A 22795-nucleotide genomic window follows, 5' to 3' on the forward strand; every position below is an offset into this window, starting at 1 on the left:
GCCCCAGCAATGTCCCTTCAGCCAACAGTAGCACTTGCTTCCAGCCTCTAGCTTTGTCACATATTCTCAGATCTGCCTCATTATACTCCCTCAGACCAGCCAGACACCACCCTGCTCAGAGCTCTGAGTCCCAGCTTTCCAGGACCTCTCCTCCAAATTTCCAGATCATCGCAACCTCTTCCTTTTATTTCTCCAGACCCAGGTGTAATACCTATGTCCTGAAGTTACCATCTCTGTGTGTTACCTCATTCTTCACTTTCTGCTTTTTTCAGTTCTCTAGTACTGGCTTGGCTAATTTATTGCATTAAATTCTCTTTGGTGCAATACCTAGAGAGTCTTATGTTTTCCAGATTGGGCCCTGACTGATACAGGAAGTATGTCACAGAACATTTGACACATTGGCCTAAGAGGTGGAAAGAAAATGGATTTGCCAATGCACGAACTTGCTGTGCCTCTTTGGCAAAATTACTTCTGTTCTCTAAACCTCTCATTAAGGTTTGCTGAATAGCTGCCAAAACTTGTATTCCAAATCAGATAATATGTCAAAGGCAGCTTCTTAAAGAAAAAAAAATCAGTAAATATTCTCAGATACGGTAAGAGGTACAGTTGGAGAGCACTGATGTATGTGTCTCAGAATAACCTTCCTTTTATTTATTAAATTTCTTAAAATTTAATTCTTTTAATAAAAGTGATATATGCATATAATTTTAATTTTTTAAATCACTTGGACATGCTGTATTAGTTTTCTAGGGCTCCCATAACAAAATATCACAGACCAGGTGGCTTAAACAACAGAAATGTATTTTCTCACAGTTCTGGAAGCTGGAAGTCCAAGATCAAGAAAGGTGTCAGCAGGTTTGGTTTTTTCCGAGGCCTCTTTCCTTGGGTTGCAGAAGGCCGTTTTCTCTCTGTGTCCTCATATGGTCATCCTTCTGTGTTCTCTGTGTCCTAATCTTGTTTTGTAAGGACACCAGTCATATTGGATTAGGGTCCACTCTAATGACTCCATTTTTAACTTATTTATCTCTTTAAAGGCCCTATCTCAAAATACAGTCACGTTCTGAGGTTCTGGAGGTTAAGACTTCAATATGAATTTGCTGGGAGACACAATTCAGCCCATAAAACATGCAACGTTTGTTAAGAATAATAACAGTGGGCTGCCCCTACTGTCATCCTCCTGCTCATTTCCCAATTTCCGTAAGAAACCAATTTGTACTCTTTTAATTTGTACAATGTGGGTATTTACCGTCACATCTCTAAATAATATGTGTAAAAACCTCTTGGTTTTTTCAGGTTTAGATTTTTATCCCTTGATTTTCAGTATTAAAATTTAAATTAACTCTTTCTCACTTCCTATCACACCCACCACCCATGTGCACACTTCCTCTCCTCCTGTTCTCCCCAAATAGTTAATTATAATTTTGGTTAGATCAGTGATTGATGTTTATATTATTGAACAACTTTGTTTTTCATGAAGACAATAACTATCTTTTTTTTTTTTTTTTACTTGCTTAGTTTTTTATGTACTTGTTACAATCAATCCCCGAACTTACCCCTTTGGTGTAAATCTATGTCAATTACTTACTGTAAGACTCATTTCTTATCTATCTATGTCATTCTCTATAAACTGTCTCCCAGAGACTCTTGCTTGTTCAAATCTGAGTTGGCTGAACTCTAAGACTGCTATACTGCTGGCTACAAGTTCCCTTTGCTTTTTTCTTGGATTGGACTTCTGTTTCCTGGATCCCATGTTTTCCTCTTTTTGGTTGACTACCTTGTTGTGATGTCAGTGTAACATTTCAGGGATTCACTGATTTCCCCCCTCCTTTTTCCGCCTCCCCTCCACCCCCCACCACGGTTCAAGCTGTTGTTTCTCAGTCTAGTTGTGTAGGACACAGGTCCCTGGCCCATGCTGGTGGTATTATGAGCCTTGCACTCCCCACACTACTCACGCTGGCCACCGACTGCTCATGATAGCCCACGGCCGCTCCAGCAGCAGTACACACAGCAGCCGAAAGCAGCACACGCTGGCTGCCAACCACTCACGCTGGCCATCCACCGCTCCTGGCAGAGCCCATGCCGACCTCTGGCTGCTCAGGGCAGCCCAGCTCCAGGGAGAGCTGTTATTCACAATCTTAGTTGTAGAGGGTTCAGCTCACTGGCCCATGTGGGAATCGAACCGACGACCTTGGCGTTAGGAGCATGGCACTCCAACCACCTGAGACACCGGGCTGGCCAAGGATTCACTTATTCAGCAAACATTTATTGCCTTTGTGTCAGGCACACTGCTAGGCACTTGGATACAGAAGTCAGAGAAATAGACAGTGTCACTGACTATAGGCTGGAGATATTTAGCTCTGTGACTATACAACAGCCAATGTGACATGAGTTAGGAGCAGGTGCTTAGTTGCTTAGGAACAGAATAACTGCCCTCTTTACACATGCCATCATCTCTTTCCTGGATCACTGCAAAAGCCACCCAACAAGTCTATCTCCTGTCTATTTTTCATCCAATCTATTAAAACATAAGTCATATCAGGGGCATTTCCTGGCTTAAGACCCTCCCTTGGCTTACCACTGCAACCAGAAAAAATCCAAATCCCTTATCATGGCCTACCCCACCACAGGGGGGACCTTGGCCTTGCAGTTCCATCTCCCCCTCTCTCTCCCTCCTTTGCCCAGGGCTTCAGGTGAAACACTGAACTGGCTCCTGCCTCCTGATCTGTGCACCTGCTTTGCCTTGAGCATTCCCCAAGATTCCCCATGATTCCCTCTTCTCATGCTTCAGCTTTCAGCTCAAATGCCATCTGTGAAAGGCCTTTCCTGACTTCCCAATGGAAAGTCTTCCCCTTCCCCACCACTCTCTAGCACTTAATTTTAGAAATTATTGTATTTATTCACTTGTTTTGGAGTTCCCTGTGTCATCCCACCCCCAGCACCTACCCTAGAAAGCTTCTTGAGAGCAGGGAACTTCTTTGCTGAGTTCAGCCCCAAAACACTGCCTGGGACGGAGTAGATGCTGAAGAAACAGGGGTTGACTGACTGCACACAAGGTTGTATCCCAGGGCTCTTACAAGGTTCTTGTTTGCTGCAGGGAGAGAGTGTCTCCTTAATCGTTTACTCCCATCCTCAGCGGGATGGGAGAGTGGGGTGTTAGTCAGGGAGCTAGCATCAGGCTCATCCTCTACTTTCCCTTCCTTACTTCCTCCCCTGCCCTCCCCAACCCTGTCCTTTCCTGCCTTTCCCCTTCCTCCCCTCTCCCGCATTGTCCCTCCTTCCATTTTCCTCCCATTTCCCGCGCCTCCCTCACCCCACCCTGTCGCGCGTCAGACCTGTGCACGCCCTGAGTGTTGCGAGGGCACGGGAGCGCGCAGCATTCCGTTGGCCAGCTGCTGAGGGAGGATGGCGCTGGTGGCGCTGAGCTTGGTGCTATTATTGCTCCTGGCCAGGGATTTGGCAGGTAACGCTCATCAGCTGGCCTCGTGGGCCGAGTAATGAGATGGGGTCTCGCCAGCTACTACCCTTCCCGGTACCCAGGCAGCCTTGGCGTCCCTCTCTGCTCTGGTTACTGGCGGTTAGCCAACCCCTCCTCACCCTTCCGGTCCTAGAGGAACGAGAACTTTTAGGTGAGAGGGAGTGGCTGTGGAGCCAGAGACCCTCTAGTTGTCGTTTGGGCTTCCCTCCCAGCTTCTTCTTAGTGACACCACGCTGACTACTCTTTCTCCCTTAAAGCAGATTTTTCTGGAACCAAAGTCAGGAGTTGGGTTTTTATGCACGCAGTGGCCCTAGTGAACCTCGGCCGGAGATGTGCAGGCATTAGGAATGGTGAATGTCAAGTGCATCAGGCACTTGGGGCTTATGAGAAAGGGGCTTTAATCCACCTACACTTGACGCCCATTCTAAAATGTAGGTAAAGTGGTAACACCTAATGTTAAGTTTTGTGTTTGTGACCCTGAGCTGCTGAGGTAAAGAATATCATGAATTATTAGGAGTTACTTCTCTGATTTTTATTCCATAGCTCCATAGTCCTTTCTCAAGCATACCTATTAGAGTGGTCAGTTATGGAACCCGTACCAAATATTCTTTTGTGTGCCTGCCGGAAGAGGTGCCAGGAAACAACTGAATATCTTTGGGGCTGGGAGTGGGTCAAGGGCTATTTCAAACAAGTCAGGCATCAGAGGGAAAGGGAGGAGGTGTAGCTTGGACAAATCACAAGCTGGATTTCAAAAGCCCCTTATGAACAAGAATTAATCTTAATCACATACTTTTAAATGTCTGTTTTCTTCTTGCAGCCTCTGTGAACCATCAATTTGATCAACTTTCAGAATATAGAACAGTAAGTAGGAAACCACTTGTATTGTTTCTATTAATATACTGACACCCACAACAATTTGAGGTCGAGGCTATTTTTCTGTTCTGATCTGCCACTTTTGAAACTTGTTGACTGCTTTAGAAACCAGATTCCCAGGCAGGCTTTTTAATACAGATCAAAAACGTAAATTTTGGTTGAAAGTAGATCAGGCTTTGAAGGACTCAGGGCTTTGTTTCCTTTAATGATTCAGAAGGTCCTTGGCCTAATAGTTATGATGTGTACTAGACATTTCTTGTGTAGTACATTATCAAATTCTGTGGAAGCACATGAAGACCAAGCAAATGAGAACAAACGAAAGCTAATTATTCAGAGCTTGCTGTAACAAGAGAGTCAACCATGTCCCTTGTATTTTGGCTGAGACTCAAAGGCAGGCAGATGAGTGGGAAATATTTATGGTGAGAGGACGGAAGGCTTCAGGTGTGCCCTGATTTGAGGCTGTTGGCATGCGGAATCTGTCAGCGGGGTAACTAGAAGTCAGTATTCTATGTGATTGGTTAGTAGTGAATATTTGGCTTTCTCTGATTAGTCCTAAGTTGGAAGTGGGGACAAAAATGGGGAAGCTGTCAGTTATTAATCAAATCCCAGTCATTTTGGACCAATTGTTACAGAGGCTATTGTTTGGCTTCTTGCACTGTCACTAGAGATAGTCATCTGATTTCTTACAAGTTTAACTTATAGCAGGCTGGCTTTCTGGGCTGGTTATTCTAAATAATGAGTTTGTTTCTTGGGTAGGTTGCTGCAGATTGTGGGTCAGAGTTCTATTTTAATATCTGGTCTGGCATTGCCCATTGGTATATACAGTTTCTCAATTCTCACAATGACATTGTAGGATAGATAGATATTATTATTTTACATGTATGGAAAATACTGACCTCAAGGGGTTAGCTAACTTTGAGTATTCAATTCAGAGTAGACCTCGTCACAGAAGCCTTCCCACCCCATTTTCTTCCTCCAAAGCGTATATAAATGTACTTTCTCTGTGCTTCCATTCAACCTATACTTCATCATCATCATCAAAAAATCTTTCCTCTACCCTTCTAAGTTCTCAGCTGGGGCCCCTATTAACAATGACAGATTGATAAGAGAAAAACAAACCAAAGTTTATTAACATGTACACTGCACATACACATGAGAGTACTCAGAGATGAGAAACTTAAAGAGGTGGCTTAAAACTCTGGCTTATGTAGCATCTTTAACAAAGAACAGTAAATATGTAGAATGACAGGACAAAGGAAAATGGTTTTAAGCTTCCAAGGGCAGCAAAAAATGGGAAGCTAAATGTATAGGAAGAAACTAATAGGGTAAGGTTTGTTTCCAGATTCTTCTGGTGACATCTCTGGGCTAATAAGAGTTTAGAATCATCCCCAGTTAAGGAGAATTTATATTCTGCTTTTAGACAGGAAAGGAGGTGGGGGGAGAGAGGAGCTTCTCCTGGGTTTACTGCTTCTTAAACTGCCTTTAGGTCAAAATAATTTTTATGTTAAAGAGCCATATTTTAGGTGTAACATATTCTGGTTTCCTTCAACAGTAAATGCTTACATACCACTTCCTATTGCCAAGCGCAGTTCTAAATACTTTATATATAATAAATCAATGTTTTATAGCACTATGAAGTCAGTACCATTATTATCCCCTTCGCCAAGGTCACATGGAAATGGTGGATCCAGTGCATCATAGCATTGAATTGAAATTACCTGTCTTCCCCCAATAAACTGTATACTCCTGGGGTCAAGGACGATGGCTTATCCAAATCAAGAAGAAACAGAAAATCTGAACAGACTGATCACTACTAATGTATCGAATCAGTAATCAAAAAATTCCCAACAAAAGTCCTGGATCCCATGAATTCGCTGGTGAATTTTATCAAATATTCAAAGCAGAATTAACACCAGTCCTTCTCAAACTATTACAAAAAATTCAAGAGGAGGAAAGGATCCCAAGCTCATTTATGAGGCATTAAGACCACCATGATTCCCTTACTAGATGTGAAACTTTTTACAGGCAGGACTCAATTTGTCTTTGTATTTCTTTATACCTATCCTAAAATCTTAGCGTGTTCACTTATTGAATGAATAAGGGAATATGTCTGATAAAGTGTATAAGAACCGTCCAGAAGAAAAGTCTCAGAGTATAAACCTCAGAGAATTATTTGAAAGTATATCACATCCTTCTCTAAAAATTAAAATGACTCTAAGGAATAAATACATTTGCCAGGTGGCTGTCTCCCAGAGAAGTGTCTTCTGAAGCTCCGAGGAACAGTCTGCCGGGGGTGACTTCCTATAGTTGGCACCTTGTAGGGTATAATTTAGAGCTTCCCTAGATGATGAATCTATTTTGAATTTTTTTCCTTTGGCAAGGGTAAATGAATAAAACTAAAAGTTTATGGGAGAATAATTAATGAAATTATTTGACCTCATTGATAAGGGTAAAACGTGTTTGTTCATACAGCCTTATACCTCAGCTCAGAGAAAATCCAGGAAGTGAGTAACCCAAATGTCATAAAGTTAAATGGTAGGTAGCCAAACCTAGTTTTGAAATCATGAGAATCATGAGACTGGAAACAGACTGGAACACAAATATGACCTTCCAGCTGGGCAGATTCCTCAAAGATCTGAGGGACATCAAAAGTCTTCTGTTTAACAAAAAGAAAAAAATCTTCCTTACGAGCTTGTTAGTGCTCTTCAAAAGTCATATATTAGTCACTTGAGATGAAAGCATTTGAAAACTCTTGTTGAATATAAAAAAAGCCTAAGACTTTCAGGCATAGATTGATTTTGATTAAGCTAGTTGTTTACCTGGTCAGTCAGAGAGTGGGGCATAGGCAAGATATGTCTTGGTTTAAAGAAGGGAGGCATGAAAGGTCTAGAGCAGGGGTTTCCTGAATTTGTGTGCCAAATTGTGTGTGTCTGTGCATTTTCCTTAGCTTTCACCAAGTAGTCAAAGTGAACTGGATGCCAGGAGTCCTGGGAGCGGGGTTCCTAAACCCAGTCCCAGCTGAATCAGAATTCAGGGACCTCTAGATACACAGTTTCTACCCCTGGCAATTCTGATTGAGTAGGTCTGAGGTGAGGCCCCAAATGTATTTTTCATGAGCTTCCAAGATGACACGCACACGCAGTCCTGTGTGGATCCACCACAGACTAGTTGTTAACAGTAAAATCGCACTCAACAATCCTCCACTTAAGCAACTCACAAACACAAAATGGTTCTCTCCTTTCTGAACAATTTCCACAGCATATCGAGCACTCACTGATTGTAAATAGACTACTCTCTTGTATGCCAGTAGACTTGATTTCCCATCAGTCAAGTTGTATTCTTACTGAGACTCAAGTGTGTGTTCACAACCTATTATGAGGGTTGCCATTCTTATTTTAACAAAAAATGTAAAGACAACACAAACATGAGTGTCAAGAAATGAAGTTGTACTTCAGATGAGAACTGTGTTGAACATTTTTGGAAGATTTCGTGAAAGACAAATTGCTGAAAAGTATTTCTGTTGAATTAGGTATAGGTGAAATAACTGTAACACATTGGGGAAAGATTTTTAAAAATTGCATATTATGTTGTTTTGCAAGTGTATTTAAATTCTCACTGTATTTTAAAACAGTGGATCTCAACTGGAGGCAATTTTGCTCCCTAGTAGACATTTAGACTGTCATTTTTGATTGTCATAACTGGGAGCTGATACTGGCATCTAGTGGATAGAGAACAGAGATGCTACAGAACATCCCACAAAGCACAGGGCAGCCTTCCACAGCAAAGAATTATCTGGTTCCAAATGTGCATAGGGGTTGAAAAATCCTGTTTTAGAGAAACCTAAACAGAAAATCATAGGTGATTTACTATGGGTGTGATTTTGCAGTGATAGCACACAGAATTCTAATTAGTGAAACAGTCCAAAGATAGGTTTTTTTCTCTCTTGTATTACTTAAGATTAGATTCAGCTGCAAGTAACCAAGACTCAAAATAACAGTGTACAGTGCTGCCATCCTAGGAAGTGGCCTTTGTCCTCCTGGTCTATAAGATAAAGGTTAGTGCCTCATGCCCCCAGCAGCAGGAATGGAGAGACAGAAAAAGAAGAATAAAAACAGGGGGAAGCAGAGGACAGGTACCAGCTTTCTTTTAAAATGAGGTTCCCAGAAGCTACTGCACAACAATTCTACTTATATCCCATTGGCTTGACCTTAATCATACGATCAGACCTAACATTACAAGTGGTCATGTGCCTTTTCATTGTTTTGCAGCAAAAGATTGACAATTTTGTTTTCATTGATATGTTTTAAGATAAAATGTTTATGGTACGTATTATTATTTGTTACTGTTTTCTTGTTTTAATTGAGTTTTTCAATTCAATGACCAACTACCACTTGTCTCAATCTCATTGGATAAGAGGGCGTCTCCTCTACCTGTGAGAGCAGCCCTGGAAGGCATCATCTTAGTGAGCCTGGGGCAGCAGGCACACGTAGTGTTCCTAAATGAAGTGGACAGTGCTGAACAGAAGATGGAAAGGGTCAGCATAACCTCTTTTATTTCAGAGCTTGGCCTCTAGCCAGTCCTGCTTAAGTCTTTATAAAAACAGATAATATCAATAGAAAGGTGTATTTCATTTATTCAGAGTGCTAAAACAGGGTGACTTCTTTTACTGTGATGTAAGGAAAGGTGATTACCATTTACTAAAACAAACAAAATATACATATATATACATATATATACACATACACATATATGTATATACATATAACAAATATGTTATGTATATAAAAAACAGAAATGTAGCAGACTATATATTTAACCTTTTGTCAAAGTAGGACTCTGCACTCAGTAATCTGATCAGTATGACCAATTCATATCACCTCTCTGGTCTCAATTCCATTAAATCAGAGACTTGAGTTCCATGACCCCATATCAGTTTCTTATGGCTGCCGTAATAAAGTACCACAAACTGGAGTGTCTTAAACAACAGAAATTGATTGTCTTACAGTTCTGGAGGCCAGAAACACAAAATCAAGGTGGTGGCAGGGTTGGTTCCTTCCGAGAGCTGTGAGGGAGAGAATCTGTTCCATGCCTCTCTCCTAGTATCAGGTAGCCTCAGACATTTTTTGGCTTGTAAATGTTGTGCTCTCTGTGTCTTCACAGGATTTTCCCTTAGTGTGTGATTTTCCCTTTTTATAAGGACACCAGTCATATTGGATTAGGGCCCACTCTAATAACCTTATTTTAACTTGGTTACAATTACCTATATAAAGACCCTATATCCAAATAAGGTCACATTCTGAGGTACTGGGGGTTAGGACTTTAACATATCCTTTTTGGGTGGACACAATTAAACCCATAATAACCATTAAGGTCCAGTTTTGAACCTGCTGTTTTCTTTAGTGCTGGTGGTTAAATGCCAGTATCTTAAAAGTACAGACTAAAAGATGAGATTCCTGAGGGTGTCTTGGCATTATGTCAAGGGATTAAGGTGGGATGTAATAGAACATTCACATGGAAATAGTAGTGAAGTGCAAATTATGAAGCTGGAGGATGGTAAAGTAGGTATGGTGGCATATCTTGGACTTTAATTTAAAAATCAGCCGACTGACCCTTCCTTGGAGAGCCTTATCTTACATAGTAGGTATTGAACAATTGCTTCAACATTGCATCTGATTTTTGCATTAGAAAAATCTTTTTTCTTTATTATGCTCTAGTTTCTGTCTTCCTTTCTCTTTTGTAGCCAAACTGCGATCAGTATAAATTACCAGGATGTCCCAGAAACTTTGACCCTGTGTGTGGAAGTGACATGTCCACTTATCCCAATGAGTGTACTCTGTGCATGAAAATCAGGTAACATAACTGTACAGTATAGAATAGCCAAATTTTCTTTAGTCCTTTTCTTGAATTTTGATTACTTAGGAAATAATGATTCTTTCCTTGGATGAAAGAATCAAATATAACATAAATCTGTTTTCAGACTGACATTTCAAAAGACACAATGCATTTTCTAGGTCAAAGTTAGAGAGTGACGTATGCAACTGTAGACCAGACAATCAAGTTATGTTGTTATCCATGTATGGGTGATTTCCCAAAATTAAGAGAATATTTAAGCTCTGTGGAATATTTAATGTTCTTTTAAATTCAGGGGGCATTGTGCACATTACCTGCATACCCTACAGCACTATTCAGGAAATAGGTGTTTATAACTCTACCTAGAGAATGCTAAGTAATAAGTGTATTACACCTGATGCCCTTCCTGTAACACACCTGGACAGGTGACCATGACTCCTCCTCCAGGTGTGCTGCTTTGTGTTTCAGGGGTCCATTCTCTGACCTCAGTCTTCAGTGAATTATTTAGGTCTTCTCACAATGATTCTTTGGGGTTAATGCCCTGTGCTCTTGGTTTAAGGGAGAAAAATGACAGATTTGGGGCTCTCACCCTCATTGTTTCCTTGATTTAGCTTTAAAAAATGATTTAAGTAAATGTTGCCCTAGAAGGAATCTAATGTACAATGAAATGGGTCTTCTTGACACAAATAGTGGGACAGTGTCCATATGGTAGGTAATAGATGTGTTTTTATGGTTGTTCAATTTGCAGGGAAGGGCGTCATGATATTAAAATAATCCGAAGTGGACCGTGCTGATGGAGCAGTTTACAAAAGAGAAATTGGAGGAAGCACCTTCAACTGCATAGTAGATGACTTTCATTTCCTCTTTTTCTCTTTTCCTATGTTTCTTTGCATGACATCTGTTAACCCACATTTTCTGAGAGAAGGTGTGGAAGAGAACCATGTGAAGTGACTGATAATTAAAACAGAAACCAAAATCATTGTTTCTTGGCTTTTACCTCTCCATTTAAGCTTATTGCACAGATGACTTGTGCGTTGCTTTATTTAGTTGGAATAAAATCAGCATTGTATTCAATTACTGTTGTTCTCTCATGAATATCCATTCCCAATCAGCAGCCTGTGGGTGGCTCTTTCCCTCTCAGGCGATGGTGAATTTCACTATGAGAGAAGTGGAGTCATTGTTGACAGCCAAGATTTATTCAAATTCCCCATTTCCCTGAATCTTGGATTATTATATGTAATTGGTACAGTGTTCTGGATATGGTGACTAACCGTGAAATGCTTGAAGCTGACTTTAGCCCAAACTGATAAAGTCAAAGGTTCATGGAGGTTAAAAATATTTACTAGATTCAATATCTCCTCTGAATACAGTTTTTCCTCTGGGTTAATGCAGGAGTTTGGTTTTTCCTTCCTTTGAGAGCAGCTCTTTTAAGCACCATTCTTAGAAAGAAACTGAGGCCCATGGAAGCAAACCAACTTGCCCAATGTTATAGAACACATTTGAAACAGCCTGTACTAGATGCCTGGGTCTCCAAATGCCCAGTCCTCTGCTCTTATATAGAATAGAGGCAATGAAGTAGGGAGTTGTATAACATAAATATGTCACAGTTAGTGTCCTGCAGTTATTTTTGGTCTAAAAGTTTTATAAAAGTACAATATGCTTTTGGGAGAATTAAAAAAATACACAACTGTATGAAAATAATAAGTGAAAGTCTTCCCCAACCCAACCTCCAGAGGATATTAACCTTTTGGAATATTGTCTCCTTTTCTTTCTCCTAAGTATCTGTGTGTATATATTAATAAAATCACATACACACACACAATCACACATGCACACATGCATGCATATACACACACATAACTGTTCTGTAAACTTGCTCTTCTCCCTATATTTGGGGTTTCACACTAATATATGTAGTTTCTTCTTTTTAAAAACTGCATTGTAGTATTATTGTACCATAACTTATCCAGTCTCTATTGATCTATATTTGGATTGTTTATTAGGATTCTTTTGGTTGAAAGTGAGAAAATCCCAGCTCAAGCTAGTCTAAGTTAAAGGGAGAATTATTGATTCCCGGGTATAGCAGAGTAACTAAGCACATGACCTCAGTCAGATATCTGCATTATTTATTTATTTGACTCAGTTTCCTCATCTGTAAAGTGAGGAAATATATCATAGGGTTGTTGTGAGGAATAAATGAGATAAGACAGGTAAGGTGCTTAGTACACTTGAAATGTTGGCTATATTATAGAAAACTATATCTTTAAAAAAATAACCTGCTTTCTTGACTTAGCCCCAGCTTTATAACAATAGGTCATGGATATTTTCCCAAGTCAGTACATATAGATCTACTTCATTTTAAAAAGAACTGCACTGTGTTCTATTGTATGAACATACCAGAATTATTGATGTAATTCCCTAGTTAGGGACATTTAGGTTATCTCTCGCTTTCCACTCTCACAAATAATGTTGCAATAACATCTTTGTACACATATCCTTCTTTATTTGTGCAAGTGTTCTGTAGGATAAATTAATAAGATTTGAATTACTTCTTTAGACGATAAACAGCTTTGAAATGTTGAAAGGGACTGTAGAATTGTTTTCTGAAAAAGTTGTACCTATTTACATCGTCTCTGTGGTAAATGAGTGCCTGGTCTTTTCACAACCGCTGTGTAGTAGAAGCAGTGCTGCCTCCAATCTGCTCACTCAGAGTTGTATGGCAAACTCAGATTTGTATCCATCCTTTATTGAAGAATTCCATTTTTCCCTCTCTTAAAAATATTCTCATTGTAAAAGTGATATGTAATTATAATCACCCAAAGTGAATGGTGAAAAGCATAATCCAGTAGTCTATGGAGAGTTCTAGAGTTCTATAGAAGCTCCCGTAGGATAGAGGTCTTGACAGTCCTGCTATCTTGGCATCTTCAGTGCCTGGGCCTGTGCTTAGCCTAGTGCACTAGTGCATATTTATTGATTGAAGGGATGGCTAGGAGGCCTCACAAAAGAATGACAACAATACCACTAACTTCCCTGAATTTCCTTCCTTCCCCCAAACAAGCAAGATAACTCAAACACACAACCCACACACAAGGGAAATAGGTTTTGATTCTTGCCCAATAGTAAATTACATTTTTTTCCCTATGTTACTCTGAAAAGGAGAATGACACGGAATGCCCAGGTGATCTTGAACAACTCTATGAGCATACCTTACCCTTGGTTTCAGTTTTTTATTAAGTCTCCCCTTTGTATCTGATCATTCACTCATTTATGCTGTGAACATGTGTGGATACTTATTATGTGCTGAGTACTAGGTATACTGTGATGAATGAAACACAGCCCTGTCCATGCATAATTCACAGGAGCATTTTAGTTTCTCTGAAAAGCAGAACAACTCTGATTTCTGGAAACTAAGAATCTGATGTCTGCTATAGACTATAGGTTAGAACCTACAATCCATGAGGTTAGAACCCATACTGTGTTTTCTACAATATTCCCAGCCTGGCAGACGGGAGATGCTTTATAAATATTTGTGGGCTGGCTAGCTAAAGTCGGTTCTGTTCTGTTGGTTTCTGCAGTATATGGCCAGTTATAGGATGGCAAGAGTATTTTGAACAGGAGAATCTGGAATTCAGGTAGCAAAGCAGGTAGAACAGTTAGACATAAATCACTTTCGTTCACTCTTCAAGGACAGCTCCTTCCTTACTACATGCTGGAGGTGGCTCACCCAGGCCATGAGCCTTAAAATAAGGGGATCTAGATCTTAGTTTATTGGGATAGTGTTGAATAATATTTGCTTTTAAGGAAGCATTGCGTTTTGCCTGTCTCTTTGTTTTTAAAGATATCTAGTTATTTTGACACACCAGGTTTTTTATCTTGGCTAGGCCAAACTTTTTCTGTCTGTGAAGCCCAAGTATAACATACACACAGACCCATAGTGTTTGAACTGGGACAGACATAGGTATAACAGGTTCAATGTCATTTTATAGATGAGTGAACTGAGGAGTAATTGGGTTGAGATTTGCCCAGATAGGTTTGATTGATAGAGACCAAGATGATAATTATGCTGATTGCTGGCGTGGCATTAGCTTTCAGCTTTGTAATTTCCTCTATCCCTCTTTAGAAACAGGCAAAGATGGCAGAGAGCTCGAGTAGGTAGATGGGTGGTACAGCTGCCAAATTTCCTAGGGGCATGAGGAATTCCTTCTAACAGTCTATCAGAGTGAAGGTGCTCAGCTGAGATGGTAAGAGAAACCACAAGTCAGAATGATTAGAGCTGTGAACATGATACAGGCACTTGGGTCCCTGGTTGGCTTTCTGCATCTCTAGTTCTGCTGAGCTGCCTTTTGAGAAAGGTGATCCCCATCTTTTTCTCTGCCTGCACATGCTCTAGAGTTGAGCACTCTGTTATTACTTTTATAAAAGGTTGGTGAAGTAGATCTCTTTGGACCCTTCAAGTCATCTCCATAGACTGGTCTAAAATGAAAATCCCACTAAATATATGGGATACATATTTTCTACCATGACATACATTCAAATCTTATACACTTCAAAGAATAACAATGGATTTAAAAAAAATAAAGCACAAAGAACAGGGCATAGACTACAAATTTGTTAACATACAGAAATATGCAATAATAATGATCAGAGAATTTGAGGTGTTATTAACAATTTAATATTCAATAGATTTTTTTGAGTAAATTTTGAATGTACATATAATAATGGCCATTTGCAATTGCCAACAACTGGATCATTTAATTTACCAAATTACGTAACTCCGGTAGGTCATCTCTACAGAAGGAAGTTTTATTTTTCTGTGTTGAAAATGGTAAAATGTCCATATACATTTTTTAAAGTGATATACAGGAAGTAGGTAGTCTATAAAACTATTTTCCTATAGAATTAAAGTGATCTGAGGGTCAAAATCTGAGAACTCCTGTTCCAGGGTGCTATTCCACCTGTGACTTCTCAAATCCCTGATCAGGATCTGATCTTGGCCCACACTGAAATATCTTCTGAAGCACAAGGTCTCCAAAGAAAATAATGGATCAGGAAAGCCGCTAACACTACGTGAAACTTCCTTCCAGCCATTCCAGTCCGTGTCCACAAACCCTCTCTGACACCATACATCCATATTTATATTGTATTGTCTATACATCTAGACGGCACAGACAATAAATAAATATAGAAGAAAAGAACTTGGAGAAATAAATGACTCATTCTCAGCTCCTCTTATAATGCTCTGATCCAAGTCTTTGTTTCTGTATTCTCCATGGCTGAGGGAAAGTACTATATCTATACACCATGCAGAAATCGGACTAATCACATTGGAAAGCAGTTGCTAATAACGGCACCGTCTAGACTGCCGGGAGTTTTAGTTTTCTGTCTTGAAAACGAGATCATCAATTCAATGTGTCTACTAGTTGCATTCACTACAGTATTTGTAATCCACAGAATGGAAATTTTATGAGGTTCTATGATTTAAAGTGTTATCCTTTATGTTTTACGTTTTTGTTGAGAAAAAGGAAACTCTGTTTCTTAGTACTCTAGCAAATTCAAAAGTTAATTTTCTTGTGGAGGAAAGATCATGTTTACATGACATTTATGATAAAACTAGATTGCATAATTCTTGGCGCTTTTGTTTTTTCTGTACCCAAGTAAAATTAGGTTTCCTTATATGGAGAAAGAAAAAAAATTAAGGAGGAAATACATGAAAACCTTAACAAAATCAAATAATTGTACCCAATTTTTTCTTCAAAGAGTATGCACTCTTTTGATAATTAAAATATGTCTTTTTAGAAATCAGTGAGGAGGAAGAAAAGCAATAATTTTAAAAGCCAAGAGATGAAAGGAAATCTTATTTGAACCAACGAATCTAAGAGCCAGAAGTAGCCCACCAATAATCTTTTACAGACTTGAGCCAAATGTTCTTTCCCTTCACGGAAAGATTCCGGGCCGCGCTGAGACACCAGGGGGCAGTGGCTCCCTGGGAACCTCCGCTGCCAGCGGCTCAAACCGCTCAGCCTGAAACCAGCTAAGTGATGCGGCTCTAATTCATCGCCGCTGTGGACAGTCCCATTTCACCTGCAAACTGCTTCTTAAATAAAGACTTTGATTGTTTGACGACACCATTTCTATGAATAAAACGGAACTAATGGTCCAGCTGGAGTTAATATGGGGCCAAGGACCTAGGTGAGAAGATGACAAATGAAGAAGTAGAAACAATTTACCCTCTGTTGTGGAGGGTAGGCAAATGCTCTCAGATTGTGGCTGGAAAAGCTGGAATTTGGAAAGCTGCTGGAAGAGGAGGGTTCAAGCTTTGCTGATCTGAGCGCATAGTTCTGATGCAGGGACCAGGGACTAGCCTAGGAGGAGAACGCTTTTCTGTGGTGGGCATGTTTGTGAGGAAGCTTCCAACCTTTCTTTTCTAGTTTTTCTGCCTCCTAGTCCTCTTTTGGTTCATTGTCTTTCACCCTGACTAAAACTTCTGCCCTGGTGAGCATATGCATTACTTCAGATAATGCATAATATCTAATATTTACTTGGCTAGTTACAGCTTACAAAGCCTTTTTTATATTTTTAATATAAGTATATTTATTTAAATATACATGTATATTTTTCAAGTATATTTTTTTATGTATGTTTTTCATTCATGCTTTGAAATGCTTTGACTTTTGACCCCCCCTTTAATGACCTTTATTATTAGAAATAAGAACTCCATCATAGAGACTGAAACTAATATGATAAACCAATGAAATGCTGGGACCAAGTGCCAAGGACATTGCATAGGCCGGGCAACATGGACCAAGCCGCTGGTTAAAGGTCCTGATGTGGGCAGAATGGAAGTTTTAGAATCTCATTTATTGAACTCAGCAATAAATTTCTTTGTGGAAAAGAAAGCAAGGCGGCACTACAGAAGAATTTACCATTCAAAGACTTTCAGAAGCATTCATGCACATGAAATTGGCAATGAATAATTGTGAGACAGATGACCCTAATTTTCAATGTGGTATGTTAGTCTTCACTGGAGTGAAGAAATCCTTTGTTTGCCAGAGGGTGATTTATTAGGAAAATTTGTCTTCATAAACCATATGTTTTTATAAGGTGCAACAAGTCTAAGCCAGGCAGAAAAACCTCTCAAAAGGAGCATGTGCTAGTTTTTAGGGCTGTGTGGTTTTACATCTTTAATAACTGCTTGCAACTATATTTGGATTTTTTTGTTCTACTTTTTGTGATCAATATTATAATTTTTGTGATAGGAAATAGCATTGTACATGTAGGAAATCAGGGTTCAATTCATGATGGCTTCTTTTTTGACTGTCAACCAGAAATGTTTTTGTTGTAAGTTGGGGGCTGTTGTGTCTCTATTTTAAGGTTTAGGAAACAGTCTGAAATTGGTGATGGGACCAGAATATAGATATTCTGCCAGAAAGAATTTAAAGCACCTGGATATGCATGTGCTTGTGTTTGTTTTTGGATGGATGAATGGATGACTGGATGGATGGAGACTTCTGACAGATCGTTTAGGTTAGATCAGTTGAGCGGGCATGTGAGCTGGCACAAAACCTCTATGAGGTTTAGACAGGTCAATCTCCTGACTGTTAGAGAATATTCTGAGAGCCTGTAAACCATTTTGCTATGTTCAGGGATACTGACTAACACAGATATCCAAGCATACCCCTTGCTTCACATGGGGTCCAGAAACCCCGTGGGAACTAAGTGGAACCCAATCTAGAGTTGCAGTTCAGACATGTAGCAATTGGACTTATGAACTGTGACCCTTAAAGAAAGGATTGAAAGCAAGACAGTAGACTTTTCCTAGTATAGCTAGCTGGACAGAGCATAGGGATTTGAGATTGTCCTGAAGGAGTATGTTCTAGCGGCAGGTGGTCTTGGCCACGTTGGCTTCCAGCCCCTTCAGAGATAGTATGTGTGCCTGGGAAGAGGAGAGCCATGGTGTAAAGAAAGAAAAGAAATAACCATGTCACTAGGAACCACCAGCTCTGTCTTGGAAACCCTTTTCCCCTTGGTGGGGTGACTGACGTGAAGGCACAGGGTCCACTGAAACAGATGGAAAGCTTTTGCTGTCGTCTCTGATTAAATGTGAGACTAATACACCCTCAACTCTATGGGGACTCTTGAAACTTGGGTCATACGTGTCACATATGAGTGTGAATATACGTTTAAGTTACTAATTCAACAATCTTGTATTTAGTTCATTTCACAGTATCAGTTCACTTATTCTCAAATCATCTCTTTATTTTTTTAAGGTTTTATTGGGGGAAGGGGAACAGGACTTTATGGGGGGACAGTGTGTACTTCCAGGACTTTTTCCCAAGTCAAGTTGTTGTCCTTTCAATCTTAGTTGTGGAGGGTGCTGTTCAGCTTCAAGTTGTTGTCCTTTCAGTCTTAGTTGCAGGGGGGCGCAGCCCACCGTCCCTTGCGGGAGTCTAGGAGTTGAACTGGCAACCTTGTGATTGAGAGGACGCATTCCAACCAACTGAGCCAAGGGAGCTCAGTGGCAGCTCAGCTCAAGGTGCCGTGTTCAATCTTAGTTGCAGGGGGCAGAGCCCACCATCCCTTGTGGGACTCAAGGAGTTGAACCGGTAACCTTGTGATTGAGAGCCCACTGGCCCATGTGGGAATTGAACCAGCAGCCTTCTGAGTTAGGAGCAGGGAGCTCCAACTGCCTGAGCCACAGGGCTGGCCCTCTCTTTTTTTTTTTAAAGAGTAAAGTTAAGAACAAACCAAACTTAGTCACTGTAGATCTGTGATTCTAAACCATAGCCTGCATCAGAATCCCCTGGAGGGCCCCACCCCCAGAGCTGCTGATTCAGTAAGTCTAGGGTGGGCTCAAGAATTTGTCCTAATAAGTTTTTTGAAGATGCTGATGCTGCTGATCAGGGACTATACTTTGAGAATCACTGCTATAGAACATTTCCTGGACCTGGAGTTTTAGCTGAAATATTCTGGAAATTGTAACGAGAGAGCAACCCCTTTCATAAGATAGTATCTTAATAAGGTGCATTCCTGGCTGGGTAGCCATTCTAAGATTTTCCAAAGGTTTTTATATCTAATAATAACAGATCCAAGAAGACTCCTTCTCATGCCCGCCCTCAAATCATTTGACTCAAACCTTTATAAAATCACATATAATGAATATTTTCAGAACTGTTCCAGCTTCAAACTTGATCACATTATACCAGAAACCAAGAACACTTCATATTTTTCCAATGTCTGGAAATTGAAGCCCATTTTCCAGGGCACCCCATTCCTGGCTTGAAGATTTATTGGACTAAGAATGATCAATTTGAAGGTAACTTGTTGAACATAGAATTAGAGTAAATGGAATTGATAATTTTATGGGAACTATGCCACAGTTTCTGACACCAAAATTTAGATATATCATCTGATGCGTGGTTTAATACATGTTTTGAAAACATAACAGTATGTTTTAAATTAAAACTCTCCAAGAATGTCCTGGACATATGATTGTCTTACATATGGGAGCCATTAATTTATTCATTCTTTAATAAATATTTATGGAGTCTCATGCCAAGAATGGGGCTAGGTGCTGTGGGTACAATGATAAATAAGGACTAGGTAAGATTGTGTAGTAGTTGAAACATATTCTGGAGCCAGATTGCTTGGATTCAAATTCCAACTTTGTCACTTACTAGCTTGGAAATCCACTTAACCTCTGTGCCTAAGTTTCTTCATCTGTAAAACGGAAATAGCAATTTCACCTATCTAATATGGGTGGTATGAGAATTAAATGAGTTTGTGAAAAGGAGAGAACACTATCTGTCACATCATATGTTTTTTTTTTATAAATGTTGTCATATAAATGTGCCAGTTTTGTCCTTGAGAAACTCACAGCACTGGGAGGTAAAGAGTGACACGCAAAGAAAGCAAATTTCAAAAAAATGTAGTAAGTGCTATGATGAAGGTATGAGTGACGTGCTGGACTTTCTTTGCTGCATGATGGACTACAGTAAACTCTCTGGGGGCTAGATGACATGTGCTTGCCACATATAACTTCCCTCTGTAGAGCCATGCTGGAGAAAATCCAGCAAGTTTTTATCCTTCCTTTTTATAGCTCCCACTATAAAAACAACCTCCAGGATGCTAACATATAATTACCATAAATGGCTTTCAAATGTCTTCCTATCAAATTTAAATGATAGTGAAACTCATTTAGCAGACCACCTGCTTGAACTTCATAGGGCGCAGGGGCAATTTATGTGAAAATAAAAATTGGGTAACTGTTCTGCAGTTGAAACTCTGGGTGGGGCACCAGGTGAATTAGATGTGGCAATAACCTTAGAAGTAGGGTGGCCAACATATTCCAGTTTGCGTGAGACACTCCCAGTTTTAAAACTGAAGGTCCCACTTGCTAGGCACTGCCTCAGTCATGGATGGACCAAAGTTTAAAGTCATGGCAACCATTTTGATAGAAAATGGAAGCTTTAAAAAGAAAATATAAAACAAATATAATGGTTGACATATAATGTCAATTAAATGTAAAAAAAAAATTAAAAATGAATGTTGCAATAGCCCTATTTCAGGCTTCATTAAAAAAAAAAGAAAGAAAGAACTTTATGGAAAGAAATAACTATAAAAGAAAGAAAGAACTCAGAGCCCCTTGGATTGGAGATTACTGGAAAGTATAGTAGAAATCAACCAGTTTTACTGACTTTCTATTGAAGAGACAGACACATGTTCCTGTTGTTACATTACAATCTGATTTGGGGAACAAGAAATAAATCAGTAGAAAGTTAAGTCAAAATACATTTACATATAAGTTCAAGACAATAAGAGAAATGGTGCTAATGGCCAAATCAATTTTACATTCTAGAATTGCTATGGGAATAGAGTTCAGAGGAAAGGAAAAGACCTCACTGGGGCTGGAACATTCAGGGAAAACTTTATAAAGTGGTTCTACTTTACAATTGTTTGGAAGAAGTGTGGGATTTTGATACACAGAGATGAAGAAAGGAGCCATTACAGGTAGATGGTACAGCACAGGTAAATCTACAGGACTGGGAGAAGCATGAGGCACATGCAGGGGACAGGAAGGAGGTGGAAGGAGAGAAGGAGCCAGGCAGTGAGATGAAGTGACTATGCATACGGAGTTCTGTGGTAGCAAACAGACTCTTAAGCAAGGGTTAGAGGATTGTTTGTGAAAAGACCACTCTCTTTCCCTTGTGTAGAGAAATACTACCTTTCCCTCTAAATTTTTCTATTTCCAAACCCTAATTATAATGCAGTATAAGTAGTTCTTTGTTTTGGTTACCTAGTGTTGAATAACAAACCACCCTAAACTTTCTGTGGGCCCCCTCAGCGAGGCTGGCCTCCCTACCTGGCGGCTGGCTTTCCCTCGCATGCGGAGTCTGAAAGCAGAAGCTTCCAGGCCTTAAGTTCTAGGCCCCAAACTGGTCCAGCATCACTTCTGCCTCATTCTATTGGTTAAAGCAAGTCTCAGAGCCACCTAGAGTTAAGAAGAGGGACCTTCACAAGTGTGTGAATGCCACGGTTTATGGGGCAGTTACTAAATTGACAGACTCCCACACTCCTTAGGCTTCTATTGTAAGGCTCTTCGGTCAAAAATATTTTATAACACAGAGGTTTTACTTAACATTTAATTTTATGCATCTCTGCTTAGAGGAAGAAGGCAGTCAGCAATCTCCCCACAGGGAAAACAGAACCTAAACAGGAAGTTAGGTCTATTGAGTTCTAAAAGAGACAGCTGTGTAAAAACTGACCAGGCCCTGAAGCTGGGTGGGGGCCAAGCCCAGGGCAGAGTATCCGGAAGGGGAATCCAGTGTTTGGATTTGAGCTCTAAGGGCTGGCCAGCAGCCCGTGTCCTTCAGGCAGGAGTGCCGTGGGGTTCCTGTTCACATCTGCAGGAAAAGGTACTGGAAACAGAGAATTCGCCTTAGTCATCCATAGAGCACTGGCTGCTGTACCACTGGACATTTGAGAGTGCCTAGGAGTGAAGTGAGATTCTGGCAAGATTGGGAAGATTTGAGGCTAGGAGAGTTGTCATGCTTTCTTGAGTCAGTCGATGCCAGGTAAGTTTTTTCCGTGCGTTACACTGCAGGTTTACATAGGATTATTGACAGTGACTTTTTGTACTAGCTTTCCTTTGTCTTCCTCCCCCAACTTTTCTTCAAGACACCAAGTACAGATTTTAGTTTTAAACAAGCACCTATCTCAGAATGCATTCTCATCAACAGTGTGTGCAGGGCCCCCTCTCTTTTCTAAAATGTGCTTTTCCCCAACCATACCAGCCACCCATTCCCATCACCTGCGCCCTATAGACATTCCACTCTGATGTGATTGAGATGTGTCCTTGAACATATATGTGTATGTATGTACATATACGTATATATACATATATACATATATATACATATACTTATGTATATATATACATGTATATATGTACATATATGCTGTATTTGTGCTTAATATGCATAAAAGCAAGAAAGGGGAAGGGGAAAATATGAAGAAGACCTCCAGGTGAGCCGTTTCCCCCTTTTGAGGAACTTTGCAGATATCCTACCCAACAACTTCTGCTTCTATCTTGTCAGCCAA

General features: G+C 40.0%; 1 protein-coding gene across 1 annotated transcript; it reads left to right on the plus strand.

The window, feature by feature from the left end:
* The first annotated feature begins 3189 nt into the window (after window positions 1–3189).
* Window positions 3190–11265, plus strand: SPINK2 (serine peptidase inhibitor Kazal type 2). Its single transcript, XM_019740091.2, has 4 exons — window positions 3190–3460; window positions 4293–4336; window positions 10089–10198; window positions 10947–11265. Exons 1-4 carry the CDS (start codon window positions 3403–3405, stop codon window positions 10990–10992), a joined length of 258 nt encoding a protein of 85 aa, XP_019595650.1. The 5' UTR covers window positions 3190–3402; the 3' UTR covers window positions 10993–11265.
* Window positions 11266–22795: the final 11530 nt, after the last annotated feature.

The sequence above is a fragment of the Rhinolophus sinicus genome, linkage group LG02 (assembly GCF_036562045.2).
Source record: "Rhinolophus sinicus isolate RSC01 linkage group LG02, ASM3656204v1, whole genome shotgun sequence".
In the NCBI taxonomy this organism is placed as follows: domain Eukaryota; kingdom Metazoa; phylum Chordata; class Mammalia; order Chiroptera; family Rhinolophidae; genus Rhinolophus; species Rhinolophus sinicus.